Raw genomic sequence first — 19176 nt, 5'->3', positions numbered from 1 at the left:
CACACTCCTGTCAAGATGAACGAAACACAGACAGACAGTTGGGCCCAACGAGCTTAAGACATAAACAATACTTCTAGACCTTAAATCAGAGGCTGAACCTGGGGGGGTACCCCAGGTTCCATGGGATTGGTAGAAATGGGATTGGGCCTAAACCTTCAAACTCCACCAATAAGAACCCCTAACTCTAAAACCCAACCCGGTGAATCCCTAAACCAAAACATTATACCAAGTCTTATACTACATTTAGGGCATTATACTAACCCTAAACCCTATTCCGGACTCTTATTAGGGTTAGTAATAGGGTTGTTTTCCTGCTGAATAGTCAGATTGTCTTCTGATTAGTCAAGGTGCTTTTTCAGCTGTTGAAAGGCATCTGTTTGATTCACTGGACGTATTACGAGAGTAATTGCGTTTCAACAGTATTCTGAATTACCTATAGCAGAGAAATAAGCGCCTAAATCAAAGTGACTTAGATTATTTTTATTTTATTTTTTTTACAGAAAATCTACTTTCTTTATGCTTCTACTCATACAAGTAATGTTGAGTTATTTTATTACAAAATCATAGAGTGAAAGGTAGCTTATCATTTCCAGCAGTGATATGATTTTTTTATTATAACATACACTTCTTTTATACTTCAGATAACGACTTGAGGCACAAAAAAGGATAAACAAATAAATCCATGTGAACAAATAAAAACTTGATTTATAAATAACAAAGCTCTGTATGAGATTAGATTTGAGGAATATTATCATTAGTTAGCAACCTAGGCCCTCTTTAGCTGAATTGAAAGCCCCAAAATATTCTATATTGAGTAACGATACACTTGGCTAACTGTTGATTGCTGTTTTGGCGTTGAACAAACCCAGTGCTGAATAAAAATATTTATTAATGAAATGTCAGTTCAATGAAATGTCATTAGACATGAATATAAGCATATATATATATAATCCCAATTCATTTAAAATACAAACAGAAAACTCTTTGCTAAATAACAAGGTATCATTCAGAAAGCATGATAATTAATGATACATAGTCAATCATTAATGACCTGTACCGTGTTGTGGATTGGTGTTACAGATGTTCTAGTTTGCAATATTTATGAATTAATGTAAAGTTTTGTAACTCATATTTATTTAATTTATGTATTTCTATGTACATTAACCCATGATTGGTTTATATATCAAACAACTAATTAATGGATCTTTGCCCCCAACATTCTTACATTAACCAACATAATTCTGGCAGGAAGATAGTATAAAAAGTAAGTCATAATATATAATGGTGTTTCCATACCCTGGCTTTTCCTCATTCACCACTAAATGGTGATCTTGACCAGTAGAGAAATGCTACTGGAACAAATGGGTTGATGTCAGAGACAATAAGATTAGACCATTATGAGAAAAACATGTTGAATGACAGTCAATGATGTAAGAATAAAATATCTATTTTCACATTCGTCCTCTTACTGTGCACAAACAAAGAACTTCTAAACTCGGTCGTTTTGTGTTTAGCACCGCAGTTCAGTTCATCTAGCTTTAGGTTCCAATCGAAAAATGTTGTTACTTTTGAGGTAACGTATGTTATTTCGGAACGACAGAAATAGGATTGCTGAGAAGGATTGAGGAATGGAGTACAGAAAAACCCAAGGAGCGAGCGCTCCTGTTGTCCTTCTTCCTCCTTATGTCGTCCATACACTTAAAAGCAGTGAATATACAAAAATGATCCCTATGTTGCAGGAGGTACCCCTGCAGACAAGAGCATAACCACGGTCGGCCATCTCCCCTCAGCCACAGTCGATGTAGGCCAACTGCGTACACACCAAATAGACTTTATGGCTACGAGCAAGAATAACATTGGCAAAAGACGACACAAATAAAACTGTCAGCAAAGCACAAACGGGAGGCAAAAATAACAGGAAACACGACATACATCGCCTCTTGTTCAACCCCGCTGTGAAGTCTCAGCAGCCGATGTGTCACAGGTAGGGGTACAGTAGGACACGTCGACGGGGCGGTCCGGCCCCCAAAACAAAAAGCAAACCAACCAGTGTGGACAGCAGCAGGGCCTGCGTTGTTCTCTTTACGTGTCCGTTGCACGTCGCCCTTGCCCCCCCCCCCCCGCACACGCAACAACAGACTCCCGGGTCGTTTCCCTCGTCGCGGCGGACTCCCCCTTCTCCGATTACCAAACTCCGCCTCCAAACTCCGCCTCCAAACTCCGCCTCCTCAACCCTCCCGCGGGTCAGTACAGGCTCCAGGCCCGCTGATGGGGGCGGTGGAGTGAAGAGGAAGACGAGGAGGAGGAGGAGGAGGAGGAGGAGACGGAGGAGTGGTCTCTGGGGGTCAGCTGCTTTCCACACGCACACATTCAGTCCATCTTCTCCTTCTGCACCAGCTTGGGCGCGTCCACGAAGTCGCGGCCGTTGAAGAGGATGACGGCGAAGGTCATGACGCTGGCCGTGCCCCAGAACAGCACGTAGGCCAGAGTCTCCGTCCACGTGTCGCCTGGGGGGGGGGGGGGGGGGGGTGGGTGGGAGGTTAGTAGCTGGGAGACTCTCTGACAAAACAACAACTAAATAACAGCGTTATGGCCATGTTGACAGGCTGTGGGAAATGAACTACCGTATTTTACCAAAATAAAGCCATGGCTTGTATCCAGCACTCAAGTTGAGGGGGGATGGCATCCCCCGTTGGAATTAAAATGATCAAAATCATCCCCCTTCTGAAACAGCCACCTGTTATTTGATCAATTAATGTGGAAATATTACCGCTATTTCATTATAGCAGTTTCCTTTTTCACTTCCGCGCAATGTAGGGTTGCCGCGGTGTGGACATTCTCACACCGAGTAATACACGCGTGTCAACACCGGTATTACCGAGCATAAACGGTATGAACTTTGAAACTAGGTCAAGGGCCATCTTCTCCGTCAACCCTGAACTCCCTCACACTCGGTGAACAGCGTCTGGCAGCGCGCCAATTCTCGGTGACAGCGTCTTATAACGTTCTATAATAGTATAATATTAATTTATGTATAATATCACGGCCAAAAGCTCTGTGCGCCTCCGGATGGCCGTAGCGCGGGGAGCTCTCGTAGGGATTGAGCACTGCGGGGTTTGTTTATCGTGTTGCTATGGTTACCGGTCTTGTTCAAGGGCTAAAGCGCCACTGTGTGTAGCTAGGCTCACTCCTAAAGCTAGCCAACCCTCCAGCGGTCTTACCAGCCATGAGGAGACAGATGATGCACATGGAGAAGGCCACCACCATGATGATAGGAAGCTGGAGGAGAAGAGAGAGGATCATCCAATCAAGAACCAATGGGTCAAAGGGAAAGTGGCTATGGCCACAACAGCTTCTCTTTTCAAATTGCCTTTCAGCTCGTGGTTTACCGTAAGGAACTTCCAGTCTTTGAGCTCCCGGAGGGGAGTAGTCAGGTCCACCTCATCCACGGAGTAGTTGCCGAGAAACAGATCAATGGAGTCCTGCATCAATCAGTGCGTGTCAGTGTGTTACTCCAGAGTGTAATCTACTGCCATGTAAAGTAACCAACGCATGCACACACACACACACACACACACACACACACACACACACACACACACACACACACACACACACACACACACACACACACACACACACACACACACACACACACACACACACACACACACACACCAGGGCTTTGACTCTGAACTTCGTTATTCGAATATAATTCGAATATCAAAAATAAATCAAAATTCAAACAAATATAAGGCAGCCCTTAATATTGGAACCTGTTACGGGCAGGCCAAGAGGGAGAGACGTCGGAGAACCCCACGCAGTCTATACATAATGTTGTAATGACCACGGAAGAGGCGGTGAATGAAGTATTGATTAGACAGCGATTTATTAGAAACCTAATAAACCGTTGGAACACGCAAGACCGGTAACCCTAGCAACGCCGGTAAACAAACCTCGCGAAGCCCAATCCAGGTCTTACTGAAGGCATTGAATGGTCAAAATATGATCAATAAATATTTGAATATTAATATTAATAAACAAACGAACTTCAAATATGATTTTTTGGGCAAAAGTCAAAGCCCTACCACACACACACACACACACACACACACACCTGTCTGAAGCCGTCGGAGAAGTTGTTTTTGTAGTATCGGATCATGGAGTTCCAGCCGTCCAGCAGCAAGCCCAGCTGCGTCCGCCTCCCCGTTCTGGGAGGAGAGTGATCAGTCAGCCATCGTGAACATAAGCCAAAGACTAACCCTTTACTAACAACACTAGCCTATAATCAAGACTAAACCTTTCCCTGACAACACTAGCCTATACATATACATTCTTATACATTTTTAAGTATCTTTTACTTTACTTTTTTTATTATTATTATTATTATTATTTTTAATTTATTCTATTTTATCCTATTTTTAATTGATCACTTATGTCCCTGCTTGTTTATATTGTGTTATATATATATATCACTGTTTGTTCATTGTTCATCGTTATTGTCTTAATGTATGCACCTTATTCACCAAGCCAAATTCCTGGTTGGTGTAAAACCCTTCTTGGCAATTAAATCCTTTCTGATTCTGATTCTATAATCAAAAGAGTTGAAACTCTTCCCTGACAACACTATGATTTAATCCAAAGATTAAACCCTTTCCTGACAACACCATATAGGTTGTTGTGTGTCCACCACATATGTGTAGAGATTCTATTGGGGCTATGATCCTCTTCGGGCCAGCTAGCCGGTTCTGATTAGAGTCATACATGCGTGGGTGGTGGGCTGTGTGGACAGGACGGCTGTGGTATCCTCGTGGAGGCCGTTAGGGCTCACAAGGGCTCACCTGGTGAAGTCCGTCTTAAGGGCTCCAGTGCCCGCGTACTGCTTGGCACACGCGTTGGCATTGTCCGCCCACGCTGCAGGAAGAAACAGTAAGGAGGTCATTAGTCAGAGAGAACAGAAGGATTGAGTTTTTGTCTTTTTTAATAAGAATGCAATGACGTTTTCATCAGATAGAAAGTCAAGAAAAATGTAATATTATTTGAGAGAACTAATGAGTGAAAAAGACTATATGTATTAACGGGCAAACGAGAGAGAGAGAGAGAGAGAGAGAGAGAGAGAGAGAGAGAGAGACAGAGACAGAGACAGAGACAGAGACAGAGACAGAGAGAGAGAGAGAAGCAAGTGAAACAAGAAAAGTGGGTGGGGCAAATATGCAATCCCCAGATATTAACGCATTGTGCATTTTGATGAATATATGAATGGCTGTGAGGGAGACCCGCACCGTTCTTGTAGATCTTCTCAAAGTCCATCTGGTCTTCAATCTGCTGGCCAACGTGGAGAACGTTCAGTCTCTGTGGAGGGACGCGTGGCAACACGTTAAGACACTGAGCTACACTTGGATGATGCATACACACAGGACATTCCCTTTGGAAAGAAGACTGACTCAGTGTATGAAACTGCATCCTAACCTCAAAATTAGGTTGGACAAGATGTAATCTATTACTGTTAATGTATGGCCGTGATTAGCTGACGATGCCATTAGTGTATTGACTGTACCTATTCTGTACAGTCTATGCTGTGTTGAACCATTGCTCTAGTCTAGGTTATTGACTAGGGATGGTAATCTCTTGGCACCTCACGATTCGATACCGATTATGAGGTCAACGATTAGATTCTAAAGCGATTATCGATGCAACAATTTTTTTTATGTATATTTCCATGCGTGATTTTCAGAAATATACATCTGAGTTTGCTAAGAGTTTGCTAATCACTTCCTACTATTGTGATGATCATTAAAGACATCAACAGATGAATTAACTTATCTAATATTTTATTACAGAGAAAGCTTTTGTCACAAATATGACTTTCTATGGACAATGCAATAATCTATTCAGCTTGCATTACAACACAATATGGAAGTATGTAAAAAATTGGTTTCAGTTTTATTTTCTTTCTAATCTTTCTTTTCTATGTCATTAAAGAAAAAGCTGCTCTTGAATTAGAAGGAGTTCTTGTGTCTTGGCTGTGAGTTTGCGGGCATGCTATGCGTAGGCTGAATCGCAATCTTGTCAAGAAAAATCAGATTGGCCAATACACACTGAAAATAAATTAAAACATTTTAAGATTACTAAAATTATCCCTCTCTGGCGACAGAATGTTGCAGCAGGCGAACAAATTAAAAAAATAAAAATAATAATTAGCATCGAGGCGGAATCGTTCTAGAGAGAATCGCGATGCATCGAAGAATGGATTATTTTTCCCACCCCTATCGACTGTACCTATTCTATACAGTATATGCTGTTGAACCATTGCTCTGGTGTAATGACTGTATTTATACAGTCTATGCTAGTGAACCACCGCTTTTTTTTTTTTTTTTTTTTTGTATCGTCCTGTTTGATCAGTATATGCCAATGTTGTTATCAATAAAAAAAAACATTTGCACAAGGCAAGCCGATGCACTTCTCCATGTCGATAAGAGCATTAAAATGAGAACAATTAATGGGACAAAGAAATCAAGGGATATTTAGCATAGGAAAAAAATTAATCGTGAGTTAACTATGACATTAATGCGATTAATCGCGATTAAATATTTTAATCGCTTGACAGCACTAATATATACAGAAGCCCAGTCGGCGGTGGGGATGTCACTGACCTGCAGCTGGGACTGCAGGGAGCGACGGGCTAGGAGGCTCTGGATGACGTTGGTGCGGTCCAGGCAGTCCATGCAGTTGCTGCGGAAGATCCCCTCCTGCTGTACCAGCACGTTACCGTCGGCGTCCACCAGGAAGTACCTGCCGCGCAACCACATCGGTGTCACCAACGACGACAACAAAACGTCCACAACATCGCTCGTTCCTCCACCACATCGGTGTCACCAACGACGGCAACAAAACGTCCACAACATCGCTCGTTCCTCCACCACATCGGTGTCACCAACGACGACAACAAAACGTCCACAACATCGCTCGTTCCTCCACCACATCGGTGTCACCAACGACGGCAACAAAACGTCCACAACATCGCTTGTACCTCCACCACATCGCTCATCGTCGTCACAAAAACAGTCCCAAAAACAAATGAGAATTCCTCACCCAAATTCATCCTGAGTCTCGGCCACGATGTCCAACAGGATCTGCAGCCGGTGCCACCTCATCCGACTGCACTCCTTGTGGAAGTCAAACGCCACGTACCTGCCGAGGAAGACAATTAGACATGTGCAGAAGAGAGTGGCAACTCTGAGGATACAGGGCTGTACTGCTACAGAACACATGGGATTAAGAGGAGGGCTTCAGGACATATTGGGTAGGGGGACAGTCGCAAAATAATATTTGGATTGGGGGAGGTTTTCTACAGAACACATGAGATTGAGGGGTTCGCTTCAGAACACATGGGATTGGGGGTTCACTACAAAATATATGGGATTAGGGGAGAATCGCTACAGAATATATGGGATTAGGGGAGGTTCACTACAGAATATATGGGATTAGGGGAGGTTCACTACAGAATATATGGGATTAGGGCAGGTTCACTACAGAATATATGGGATTAGGGGCGGTTCACTACAGAATATATGGGATTAGGGGCGGTTCACTACAGAATATATGGGATTAGGGGAGGTTCACTACAGAATATATGGGATTAGGGCAGGTTCACTACAGAATATATGGGATTAGGGGCGGTTCACTACAGAATATATGGGATTAGGGGCGGTTCGCTCCTCACTTGATCATGCTGTTCCCCAAACTGGTCACCATCTTGTCGAAAGCAAGTTCCAGTGGCTTTTCTGAGCCTTTTTGGTTAATCTGCATGGAAAAAGTTTGGTTAGAATGAAGGGCAAATAAAATGTCGACATTTGAAAACCATTCTGTGCGGCAGTTCACCAATCGTGTATTTTTAATTAAATAATAACCAAATATATGATTAAAGATCTATTTTAATTATTGTTTAAAATTCCATTGTTTTGTTAATCATTTAAACACAATGAATACAGGACACCAATATGGGAACTCCACAAAACGAGAAACATTGACCGTATCTTACCAAATTCAAAAGCACTTGTTTTCCGTAGATGAGGATCTGGGACTCAAAATGTCTCTGGAATCCATCCAACTAATTCCAAGGATACAAACAAAGTAATTAGCTGAAAAACTAGGATTAGTTTGCAAATGCCTAAACGATAACGAAAGGGGATTACACAATGAAACACATCAAAAAAGGATCTCACATGGTCCACCGTCTTGTTGATCTGCGGTTTCGGTTTGTACTTTAGGTTGGGTCTCTGCGACCAGTAGAAGGGGATGGAGCCTCGTGTCTAAGGGGGGAAAAACAGCACGTCAACAACTCCAAAACATCCGGTGTTGCTATTATATAATGGGTAATACAGGTACAGTAGGGTTCACTCTGACGTGACTATCAGACCATATCGACGGAGCAGAGATCATATTGAGAACGAGGTCAGTGTAGGGCTGCTCAATTATGGAAAAAATCATGAACGAGTAATTTGGTCAATATTGAAATCACGATTATTCAAAGGATTTTTTTTGCGTTTGAAAACATGATGCATAACTGATCATTTAGAAATGTCCCCTTAAAAAAATACACAAAATGTCCAAATAGAAAATGTTCAAATAGAAATGCATGTACAAATATGTATCCAGCTGTATCCAAAAAAAAGAAATGTAAACTCGGTTGTATTAGTTTAGAGATCGTTTGACGCAAAAATAGTTCAGGTCGTGTGAATTCATTTGTTTATAGGACACCTCGTCCACTCACCTGTACAAACGAGGCTTTGCCGCCGTTGTGCTGGACGATTTGCTCCGTTTCAACAAAGTTCGCTGCGTGACCCTCAGTGTCGATGCCTGCGCACAAATAACACACACAAAAGTTGTTGCATGACTTTCACTAAATATACAACCAACAGGTTGGGTGGTCTCACGACAGACTAACTAGAGGAATGTGTTGACCTTGGATACAAGGCATTTCGATCTGATAAAGACATGAATTTAAATCCGCCTAGAAACATATATCAGTCAGGTGATGTAATACATAGGATCTTGGATTTGGTGCTGAATTTCTGGTCCTGGTTACTCAAAATGTGGCCACTAAGTACAGATGTGTAGAATGGCACATTTCTTAAAGAGAGGCTGGCGGGAAAAACCGCCAGCAGGGGTGGCAAGACCACGGTTAGGAGGTGGAGAGTAGTTACCCCTGACATAGTAGCGCACTCCGGCCCTAAAACAGCTCCGTCTTGATATCAGGTTCCACTCAAACAGCTTCCCGTTGATGCAGCACGACTTCATTATGATGACTGGCGGATCGGTTAAAGTTCAAACTTGAGTTTGATCAAAACTGTACACCAGCATGATTAAATTATCATGCCTTGTATTATTTTATCAATAAAAGTATTTTGAATTAGTATAACATTTGTGGGCTAAAAATAGTATACATAGTTATGCGAGACTAAACAAAAGTCTTGCATGCCCATACTAGTAGGGTCGTTTTGACTACGTAGCAAAATATGATTTTAGATAAACAAAATATGATTTTAGATAAAGAAAGGGCCTTCAGAGTACAAAGTACTAAACTGAATATTAACGTTTACATCGGCTGTACAGTTTGGCTCTCCCTGATGGTTCAATAGGAGCATTACAACAAAATACCAAGGCTAAATGAGAAATCAATAATCAATCATAATTACCATCATCAATATCATTAAGAAAAGGATACAGCCGTGAACAACTGGAAAGGCAAACTTGTGCAACTGGAAAGGGCAAAAACCAAGAAATCAGCATAACCTCATCCATCCTTATTCTGTTGAAACATCTCCAGACAACATCATATTGGGTACAAATATTTTTGTTTTGGTGTTTTTTTTACCTCTGTCTGTGGAAAAAGATCCCTCAAGAGGTGACCGTTCCATACGAACCGCTGGTCGGCCTAAAAGGGGAATTCATGTTAACCAATGTCAACAAACAAATGTAATCGGAAGGAATCCAGCCCACAAATCAAACAGAGGATAAGCAAACAGTTTGCCAGCCTGTTGGGAGTGAAGAGGTATAACCTCCCGTACTGGTAAGGTAGTTTTGACTACGTAGCATCATTGCAGTTAGCTTATTTGAAATTCAGCAATCCTAAATTTCTCCCCAGGTTTACACCTTTAATGGCAGTGAACTGCTTTTTACCTGGCAGAACGTCTCCCTTTACCCAAATACCATGATACCAAACCTATGAGAGGGTCTTCCCCAGTCAGGCCCAGCTCAGAGAGCATCCTGCCCAAACGTCATCCACCACCGCTACCAATTACAAGTAGGGCATTTAGCAGAAGCGACTTACATCGGTTAATACACACATTGACGGACCGACGGCAGAGTCAACCATGCACAGACAGACAGACAGATGACAGACGAATGCCACGCATCTTGCATGGCATCGTCCGGAGCGGTTAGGGTTAAGTGTCTTGCTCAGGGACACATCGACACTCAGCTTGGAGGAGCTTGAGGGGATCGAACTAGCAACCTTTCGGTTACGAGACAACTGCTCTACCTCCTGAGCTAAGCTACCCCCCCCCTCCTCCTACCCTCTCCAGGAGGCTCATCTCCTGGAACTCGGGGCTGGTGTTGGCCAGCCGCTGCAGGCTGTGGGTCAGGTCGTAGTTGGTGGCAAAGTAGAAGCTGTCCGTCTGGAGCACATGGTTCATCATGGACAGGAAGGCCTTGTTGTCTTGCATCTGTGAAAAGAGATTTTGAGATCTCGTTTTATTTTAACCGGAGAAATGAGACGCAACGTTGTTTGATGGGTTACAAAAAAAACGAGGGGAGGGTAGGACTGCTAGCCGTTCTCTAAAACTGGCTAACTGCAACTTACCAAAGCAGGTGGAGGCTGGGATTGTTGAATTAAGTGGGAAATTGGTTACCGCTACAACGTGAACAAACACTTTGGGGTCAGTAACTAAAGGAGATGAGGTGGTTTGCTGTTGTAAATTAATGCTCACGTGCATGTGGCTGATGTAAGGTTCAAACACAGAATGAAAGGCAAAAAATTCAATATTTTAAACAAACATCAATTCATATTTTTTATAAATATCTTTTTGGGTCAGTGCCTTATCTTACTATACATACTACTTAATCGCTGGAGGTTTAAGGAAAGGCTGATTAAAGTCTCTTTTTGAGCTTCGTAATGTAGCTGGATACAGCACCGTGTCAGCTAACAGGCATGTACTATAGAGTGACTGCACATACATGCTGTTAACCGTGTTAAAACCAAGAATCTCATCTCACACTGAACAAAAGCCAAACAAGAATGAGGCGTCGCTTTGCAAGGGACAGTACCAAAAAAGGCCTGATTTGACAGGTTTGTCTCTAAAACCAAAAGCATGTACCTTTTGACTGCAGCCATCGATAACATAATATCATATCTTATATATATATATATATATATATATATATATATATATATATAGGAATGGCTTTAGGGGAACACGGATGCAATCAAATCACTTTGAGTTATCATGTATGCCTTGTTGATCGAAGATCCCTCAACCTCACAAAGAGGTCCGAAGCAGACGTAACAGAACAGTGAAGGGGTGTAATGACTAGCCGCGGTTCTCCTACTGCCTACCTGGTTGTCCGTCAGATGTAACATGGTCTTCTTATAGGAGATGATGTCAAAGTCCACCGCCTTCCAGACGGCATGACCCAGAAGATCTCCCACCTTCTTCTTCTTTGTGATGACAATGAGGTACATGCCTGAGAAGGACATCATGGCAGGCAGATGTAGGACTTAAACAATTTTCTACACAACCACAATTGTCCTTGACCGTTGTTTCCTTGTTAGGGAAGGATATCCTATTCTAGGATATCCTAAAAACATACCTGCAACCATACGGATTGTCCCCATAATCCCGCATATCGGCTGGGACTGATCGGATGGAGGGATATCCTTCCTCACTGGACACAGAGAGCGAATGGTTAACACCCCCCTCCTACATGGTTGATCACCACAAGCAGAACTACAGCCGATATATATAGTTTAATTGATGCATATTATCACGATATTAGTTACCTGTTAAAGAGATTTCAGTTGATACCCTGTCAATAGCAAGGACAGCATCTGCGCCATCATCACAGGCTTCGATGTAAAACTTCTCCGGGGTTGTGTGCCTTAAGAACCGCAATACACACATGTTCAGAGGCAGCACAACCACCAACACGGGTGAAATACAACAGGTGAAATACAATACATATAACCACATAATGCATATTTCTACCAACAAGGTATTCCTGGGTTAATGCTCTGTAATACATAGAGGGCTGGGTTATGGTTGTGTAATGCATAGGGCTGTGTTATGGTTCTGCAATACAGAGGGCTTTGTTATGGTTCTGTATCGCATATGGCTGGGTTATGGTTCTGTAAAGCAGAGGGCTGAGTTATGCTTATGTAATACAAAGGCTTGGGTTATGGTTCTGTAATACAGATGGCTTGGTTATGTTTCTGTAAGCTGCAGACAGCTATAATTATACTAACCAACTAACAATAGACACGGGTGTAACCGTTACCACCTTATCAATTCCCGTACAACTGGTTCTGGTTTAGGGTTAGGATTATTCTGGTCCTCAGAGCAGCTTTCTCGCTAGCATCAACTATCATTAGCACCAGAACAGAAGCCTCTGGCGCCCCGCTAAGTAGCATTTAGCTCCGCTGTCTTTAACACGTCTATGATATACCAGTATTATATAATATATATGTATCATATAGACCCTCCAAGACTGGGAGTGCTTTCTATTTAAAATTGTGAACGAGATCGCCTGCTGTTCAACGTGTAATAAATAATCAGACTCACAAGCAGAAGCTCTCATAGGTAGTCGCCATCTTTCCTCCGGTCGGACTTCAGTGACGTGTCTAGTCTGACCTCAGTGACGTGTCAGTCTGACATCAGTGACGGCTCCTAGTCATGTGTGATGATCCATGGTGTGTTCCTGAATCCTCGGACGCCAGCCTTCCGAGTTGCTTTTTACGTAATTTCCAGTCTTGGAGCACTTATAGCGTTCCCGTTCGTCTTTGTGATTGTGTCATGAAATTGGCTAGTCGTTGTATATTTGGAGCTACATTAGCCCCTGCGTTCACAAATATGCATTTGCTGCCAGTACGCGTTGTCACCGAAGTTGACAACGCGTCAACTTCCAGTGGCCAGGCATTTGGCTCAGCTCAGTGGGACACGCACGCACGCACGCACACACACACACACACACACACACACACACACACACACACACACACACACACACACACACACACACACACACACACACACACACACACACACACACACACACACACACACACACACACACGGACGTCCCTAGGAATTCTGGGCCCCCTGACAGAATTCAGTTATAATACTGGGTCAAAATAGGGTAGTCATTATCATCAGAAGAAAATGAATAACAACTGAATAACAACATGATAAACCATCACAAATAGTTTCCGTGTTGGGATCTCCAATGTCTCATTGTCCCTGATGTTGCCACTGCAATCTGGGACTCTCGGGTGGAGGAGTTCATGGCTGTGCCCAGCACAGATGAGTGGAGGTCCATTGCAGGGAGGTTTGAGGAGCGGTGGAATTTTCCTCTTTGCTGTGGAGCATTGGATGGGAAGCATGTGGTCATCAAAGCCCCTGCTCACTCAGGATCCCAGTTCTACAACTACAAGGGAACTTTCTCTCTTGTTCTCTTGGCGGTTGTAGACACGGAATATTTTTTCCGGGTGATTGATGTCGGGGGCTACGGAAGAACCAGCGATGGTGGGATTCTGGCCAACTCTGCTTTTGGTGCAGCTCTTCAGTCTGGCACCCTCCAGTTGCCTGCCGACCTGCCACTACCAGGAGATGACCACCGAGGACCACAGCCACATGTCTTTGTGGCTGATGAGGCCTTTCCACTTCGGAAAAACCTCATGAGGCCATTCCCTGGTCGCAACCTGGCAAGAGAGCGCCGGGTTTTCAATTACCGTCCGTCCCGAGCTCGGATGGTTGTGGAGAATGCCTTTGGGATCCTTTCTTCCCAGTGGAGGGTCTACAGGCGTGCCTTCGATTACTATATTGACAGTGATCTGACTTAATGAAGAATGTCTCCTTAACATACAACAATAATATGCTATCATTAACTAAGTTTGTTAATGTTAAAGTTAGTTTATATTTTGTAATCAGGTAACTGTGACAGTCCTGAGCCGTCTTGCTTCCCTTCTGCTGGCCTCTGTTCTTCTTCCAGGGAAGCTGATTGGCTGGCCACCTCATTGAGGGATTGAACTCACCTGCAGGAAGCCGAAGAAGCAGAAGATGGGGGGAATCCAACATGGCGCTCTCGCTCTCCCACCTGGAAGGCTGGTGCTGCCTGGCACCCAACTGGGTTTTGTTTGGGGTTGTTATTCTAGCCCTTTAGCATACTCATAGTTTAGTTTAACTGTAAACACAACTCTACACTACAGAATGCTGATTTGTGGGTTTTTTCGAGTTACTAAATAAATGTAACGTTAATTTGACTGTTGCTGCGTGGACCTCCCGTTCTTGGTTGTGCTCTTCAACGAGCAGGACACAACATAACTGACAAAAATACCTTAAACAAAGTTGCTTGGACCCCAAAATCTGTGGCACAAAATAATTTGCAACATTTCCCTCAAGCAACATAAATGGCCATTCAATAAAGAATATGAAGACACATTTTTGGTATAAAATAATTTATTGGAGTGTGTGTGTGTGTGTGTGTGTGTGTAAACAAAAAAAACAAAACAAAATGGGCATGGATCATTCCCTGCAACGATTGTCACCCCAGAACCTATTCATCGACTGGTCCAAATTGATTGATCAAATTAAACTGTACTGGATTACGACAACAGTTGGCATCGTGCAATAATTTATAAATTTGGAATTTGACTTGTTCCTTTGCATGGGGTGGCAATCGTTGCAGGGAAGGAAGTATCCCTTTAAAAAAGTGCTCATCCTCAGAGAGGATGAGAGGAACAGGTGGAGGCACAGGTGCGGTCTGCCTCCTCAGCACCTCCAGGAGTAACCTCTCGATCTCCGTCTCCCTCTCCCTCTCTCTCCTTCGGTTTTGTGTCCTCACTGTTTCAAATGGAAGCAACATTTTTGGGTCAGGTATCAGACAAAAATACATTCAACATGAAAGGCTATGAGTGCATAACTAGTCATACTCATAACATACCATTCATGCATAGGGACCACCTCATGACCACATAAAACGAAGTGTAGCATAAAATAAATGTAATTTCTCTCATGTTAAATGCCATACCTGGGGCAATAGGAGGAGTGGGGACAGCAGCAGTTGGTGGTGGTGGTGGTGGTGGAATGGGTTCAGAGGCAGCAGCAGCCTCCGGCTCCTCACAGCTTAGATCTTGAGGTGACAAGAGGTAGTTATCAATCTATAGAACAAATCATGCTGTGTATGGGCGTGCGTGTGTGTCTTCTCTTATCGACCAACCTCCTAGGTCACTCGCTGTCCCTGCTGCTGCCTCTGAACCGTGGTCCTCGACTGGGTACCCTGCAATCCCATCTACCTCGACCCCCAGCACCATATTGCTACTGGTCTCCCTCGGAGTAACAAATGGGCCGAGGAAAGACAGGATCGCAGAGTACTTCCACGTCTTCAACGGGCCTGCTGACCCACTCCTCTTTCCTGCCTCCTGCCTGCGTCTCTCCGTGAGGTAGGTGTCCCTCAGGACCTTCCACTTTCGTCGGCATTCCTCCTCTGACAAGAAAAAAGCCTACGCTGTGTAATTCGAACTGAACTGTTGAATGCTAACTGCTCACTAACTAGCTTGGTTCAATTGATAGCTGGAATAAAGTAACTTTTAAAGTAAAGTAAATTCAAAAAGACTTACCAGTTAGCCCGACCTCCTCGCTCACCTTCAGCCAAGCCTTGGTTTTGACCGTCCGGTCCTTTTAAATGGCCAAGGTGGTGTTGAAGATCTCCGGGAATGCGGAGACTGAAATGATGAGCTTTTCCTCCATTTTAGCGGTTTGATCTGGATCAGGTAGTGAACTCTAGGTCACTCCAAGGGAGTAACACTGATTGGCTGTTACGGCATGTCACTCAGTGGCAACGCTGTTGAACGCTGATTGGCTGTCATCACGCGTTTGCTGCCGAAAAGTTGAAATATTTCAACTCGAGCAGCATTTGTCGCGCCGCAAAATACGTGAACGCACTGCAAATCAAATTTTGCCGCGCCGCAAATCAAATTTTGCTGCCGGTTTTCTCGGCAGCAAGTGGTCCGGTGTAAGTGCCATATTGGCTCGGCTACCAGATCGGCTCGGGGTCCGTCGTCTGCTGATTACGTTACACAATATCATTGGCTGTACGCTTGAATGGGCGTAGGCTACATTGTGATTGGCTGCTAAGGGACAGTTGTGATTGGCTGTTTTGTGCCGTAGCTCTGGCTGTCGTCATAGCAACCACAGCGAGCACATGTGTGAGCGCGAGTAGGTCTGTCTAGTTTCGGTTTGTGTTGCAGATTGGGCATATTCCCGTTTTTTCAGCCTAACGTGATTCAAAGTAGCCAAATCAGGCTGAAAATGTGCCCAATCTGGCAACACGGACGGCTTATCTTAACAGCCAAGATGATTCCGAGGGATGTTTTGTTTTTAGAAGAAAACTATCCATACAGATAGGTTGGGAATGGTCTATGTTCAAAATGAAAGATCATTACAGTCTCTTTAATTTAAGCCATAAAAGACCTTATTGCTGTAGATAGCGTATTGTGTGACGTAATCAGCAGACGACGGACCCCGAGCCAATCTGGTAGCCGAGCCAATATGGTACTTACACCGGCAGCAAACCCGCAACGCGTCTCTACATTCACTTTGAATGGGATCGTGCTGCGCGGCAACTTTTTGCATATTTTGGTGTGAACGCAATTAGCTCGAAAACAAACTACAGAACTTTACAATGTATTGCACGCACAGCAATGCAATGCATAAATTGGAATGCATAAATATGCATTATGTGGTTGGAATGCATAAATTGCCCAGTTTATGCATACAGTTTATGCCCAGTTTATCGATACTGTCCACTAACGGTGCGACTGCATGGAATTAAGCATCTGTCAAACATGTGTCAATAACCTCATATTTTTATGTGACACTGTAAACACATGATCAAATGTCAATTAAATCCCAAGTGTGGAAAATCAAGCCACATACTCCTCTTCACAATCGTTATATTATTGTCCGTTCCTTTTGATGCTTTTCATGACAAATCAGGCATTAAAAAGGGGTTATGTTCAAGAACATTTTACGTGGGTGATTACAAACTGATTATCCAAGGTGTTCTCGGTCAGTCTTATTACCGTAACCCTATAAATACAGCGGTGAGCCCCGTGCGTAATGCTGCACCATGGCACTGGTGGCAATGCTGGCACTGCTGGAGGACCATGCAAATGGCAGGATTCGGAGGGAGAGTGTCTTCAGGGACCATAACGATTTATTTGTACATAAAAATATGTACCTTTATGTCAGACCACTTCTTTTTTTAATTCTGGGACTGTGCGCTCCGTGCCACTGACAGAGTTCACTGCATTGACCATTCATGGTTAAAAAGGGGCGTGTCCAGGGCGGAACGTGAAGCTGATTCAGCTGCGCACACTTGTAGGCACTCTGTTATTTATAAAGTTAAGATTGCCTTGAGGTGTGCGGTGTGCGTACGCAGGGTTTTATAAGTCTGAATATTTTTTGGCGCACGCAAAACTTGGCTTTTGGGCGTACGTACACTTTTAGTAACGATCCCACGCACAGTTTTATAAATGAGACCCCTGATCTGTTGTGGTGCGTGCATGCGTGCTGCCTGTATGGCAACCATACCTGGTGACAACGAGACGGGTGGCCAATGCTTACGCTAGCATGTTCCCGACAGCGACCGTTTTGCACTGCATTGGGAATCTAAAAGTTCTTCACAGCAGGGTTTTTTTATCCGATAAAAAAAGTCAGAACTAAACGATCAAGTTTGAACGCATTTTTTTCCTTGGAGCCTAACACCTATCCTTTTATTTAAGAGAAGCACATACAGTATAGCCACTGTATGGAAGCCAACTAGAGCTCTGGGTTTAGGGTTTGTGTTTAGGATGTCTGTGTTTAGGTTCTGGGTTCAGGGTCTGCGTTCAGGGTCTTATCGACCAGGTAAACACGCGACACACACACACACACACACACACACACACACACACACACACACACACACACACACACATTCAACACACACACACACACACACACACACACACACACACACACACACACACACACACACACACACACACACACACACACACACACACACACACACACACACACACACACACACACACACACACACACACACACACACACAGGGGCGGACTGTGTTATGGATGTTGAGTGTGTTACGTTACGTTACGTTCTAGTGTTATGTTACGTTATGCTGAAGCCCATAAGGCAGTGCGCGTTTGATGTGAACTCATTCATTAAAAGCTTGAACCGAAACATGGCGTCAGAAGTGGGATAGTTGACAAAGTTAACTAGAATAATATGCGAACTCGAGCAATATGATTCCGGCACCAGAGGGCATGCAGATGTCCGGGGATCTGGCGAAGAACTGGGAAGTTTTCCGTGCGGAATTCGAGGACTTTGTGTTAGCTACGGGCCGTAATGAAAAGGCAGAAGAAGTGCAGGCAGCCGCGCTAAGACGGCTAATGGGTAGCGAGTGCCGTCATATCTATATGCACAATGTGATTTTGGATGACGACCAAAAGAAAGACCCAACCGCCATCCTAGATGCTCTCGGAGAACATTTTAAGCCGGAAAAAAAATGTGATTTATGAGAGATATAAGTTTGGATGCTGCAAGCAGGAGACTGATGAGCCAATTGACAGTTTCATAACGAGACTACGGGAGAGAGCTGCATCGTGTGAGTACCGTGGGCTAAAGGACGAGATGATTCGGGACAAGCTCGTGCTTGGTGTCGCAAGCGAAAACACCAGGAGGCGCTTGCTGCGTGAACGTGATCTGATGTTGGCAACGGCAGTCGGTATATGTCGCCTGGCAGAGCTAACCGATACACGCATGAAAACCTTGGAGAGCCCACAATTGCAAACGGACAGTGTAAACTCCGCAGCCAGGCAATACGAGAGACGTG

The 19176-nt window shown here is 43.9% G+C and overlaps 1 protein-coding gene and 1 long non-coding RNA gene across 2 annotated transcripts; both read right to left on the bottom strand.

Annotated features, from left to right (window-relative positions):
- Window positions 1-459: 459 nt before the first annotated feature.
- Window positions 460-12959, bottom strand: LOC132460130 (phosphatidylinositol-3-phosphatase SAC1-B). The gene is made up of 20 exons (XM_060055176.1): window positions 12840-12959; window positions 12062-12159; window positions 11872-11946; window positions 11618-11745; window positions 10578-10727; window positions 9878-9937; window positions 9728-9761; window positions 9207-9308; window positions 8774-8859; window positions 8226-8312; window positions 8042-8110; window positions 7724-7803; window positions 7093-7191; window positions 6654-6792; window positions 5283-5352; window positions 4842-4914; window positions 4118-4211; window positions 3390-3482; window positions 3222-3279; window positions 460-2507 (listed from the first exon to the last, which is right to left on the bottom strand). Exons 1-20 carry the CDS (start codon window positions 12866-12868, stop codon window positions 2371-2373), a joined length of 1761 nt encoding a protein of 586 aa, XP_059911159.1. The 5' UTR covers window positions 12869-12959; the 3' UTR covers window positions 460-2370.
- A 1791-nt stretch (window positions 12960-14750) lies between these two features.
- On the bottom strand, window positions 14751-16509 carry LOC132460129 (uncharacterized). Its single transcript, XR_009526350.1, has 2 exons — window positions 15304-16509; window positions 14751-15116 (listed from the first exon to the last, which is right to left on the bottom strand). It is a non-coding gene; the product is annotated as an uncharacterized LOC132460129 (long non-coding RNA).
- Window positions 16510-19176: the final 2667 nt, after the last annotated feature.

This window comes from Gadus macrocephalus, chromosome 6 (assembly GCF_031168955.1).
Source record: "Gadus macrocephalus chromosome 6, ASM3116895v1".
NCBI lineage: Eukaryota > Metazoa > Chordata > Actinopteri > Gadiformes > Gadidae > Gadus > Gadus macrocephalus.
The sequence above is the reverse complement of the archived record's forward strand: the minus strand, read 5'-3'. Positions and strand labels throughout refer to the sequence as shown.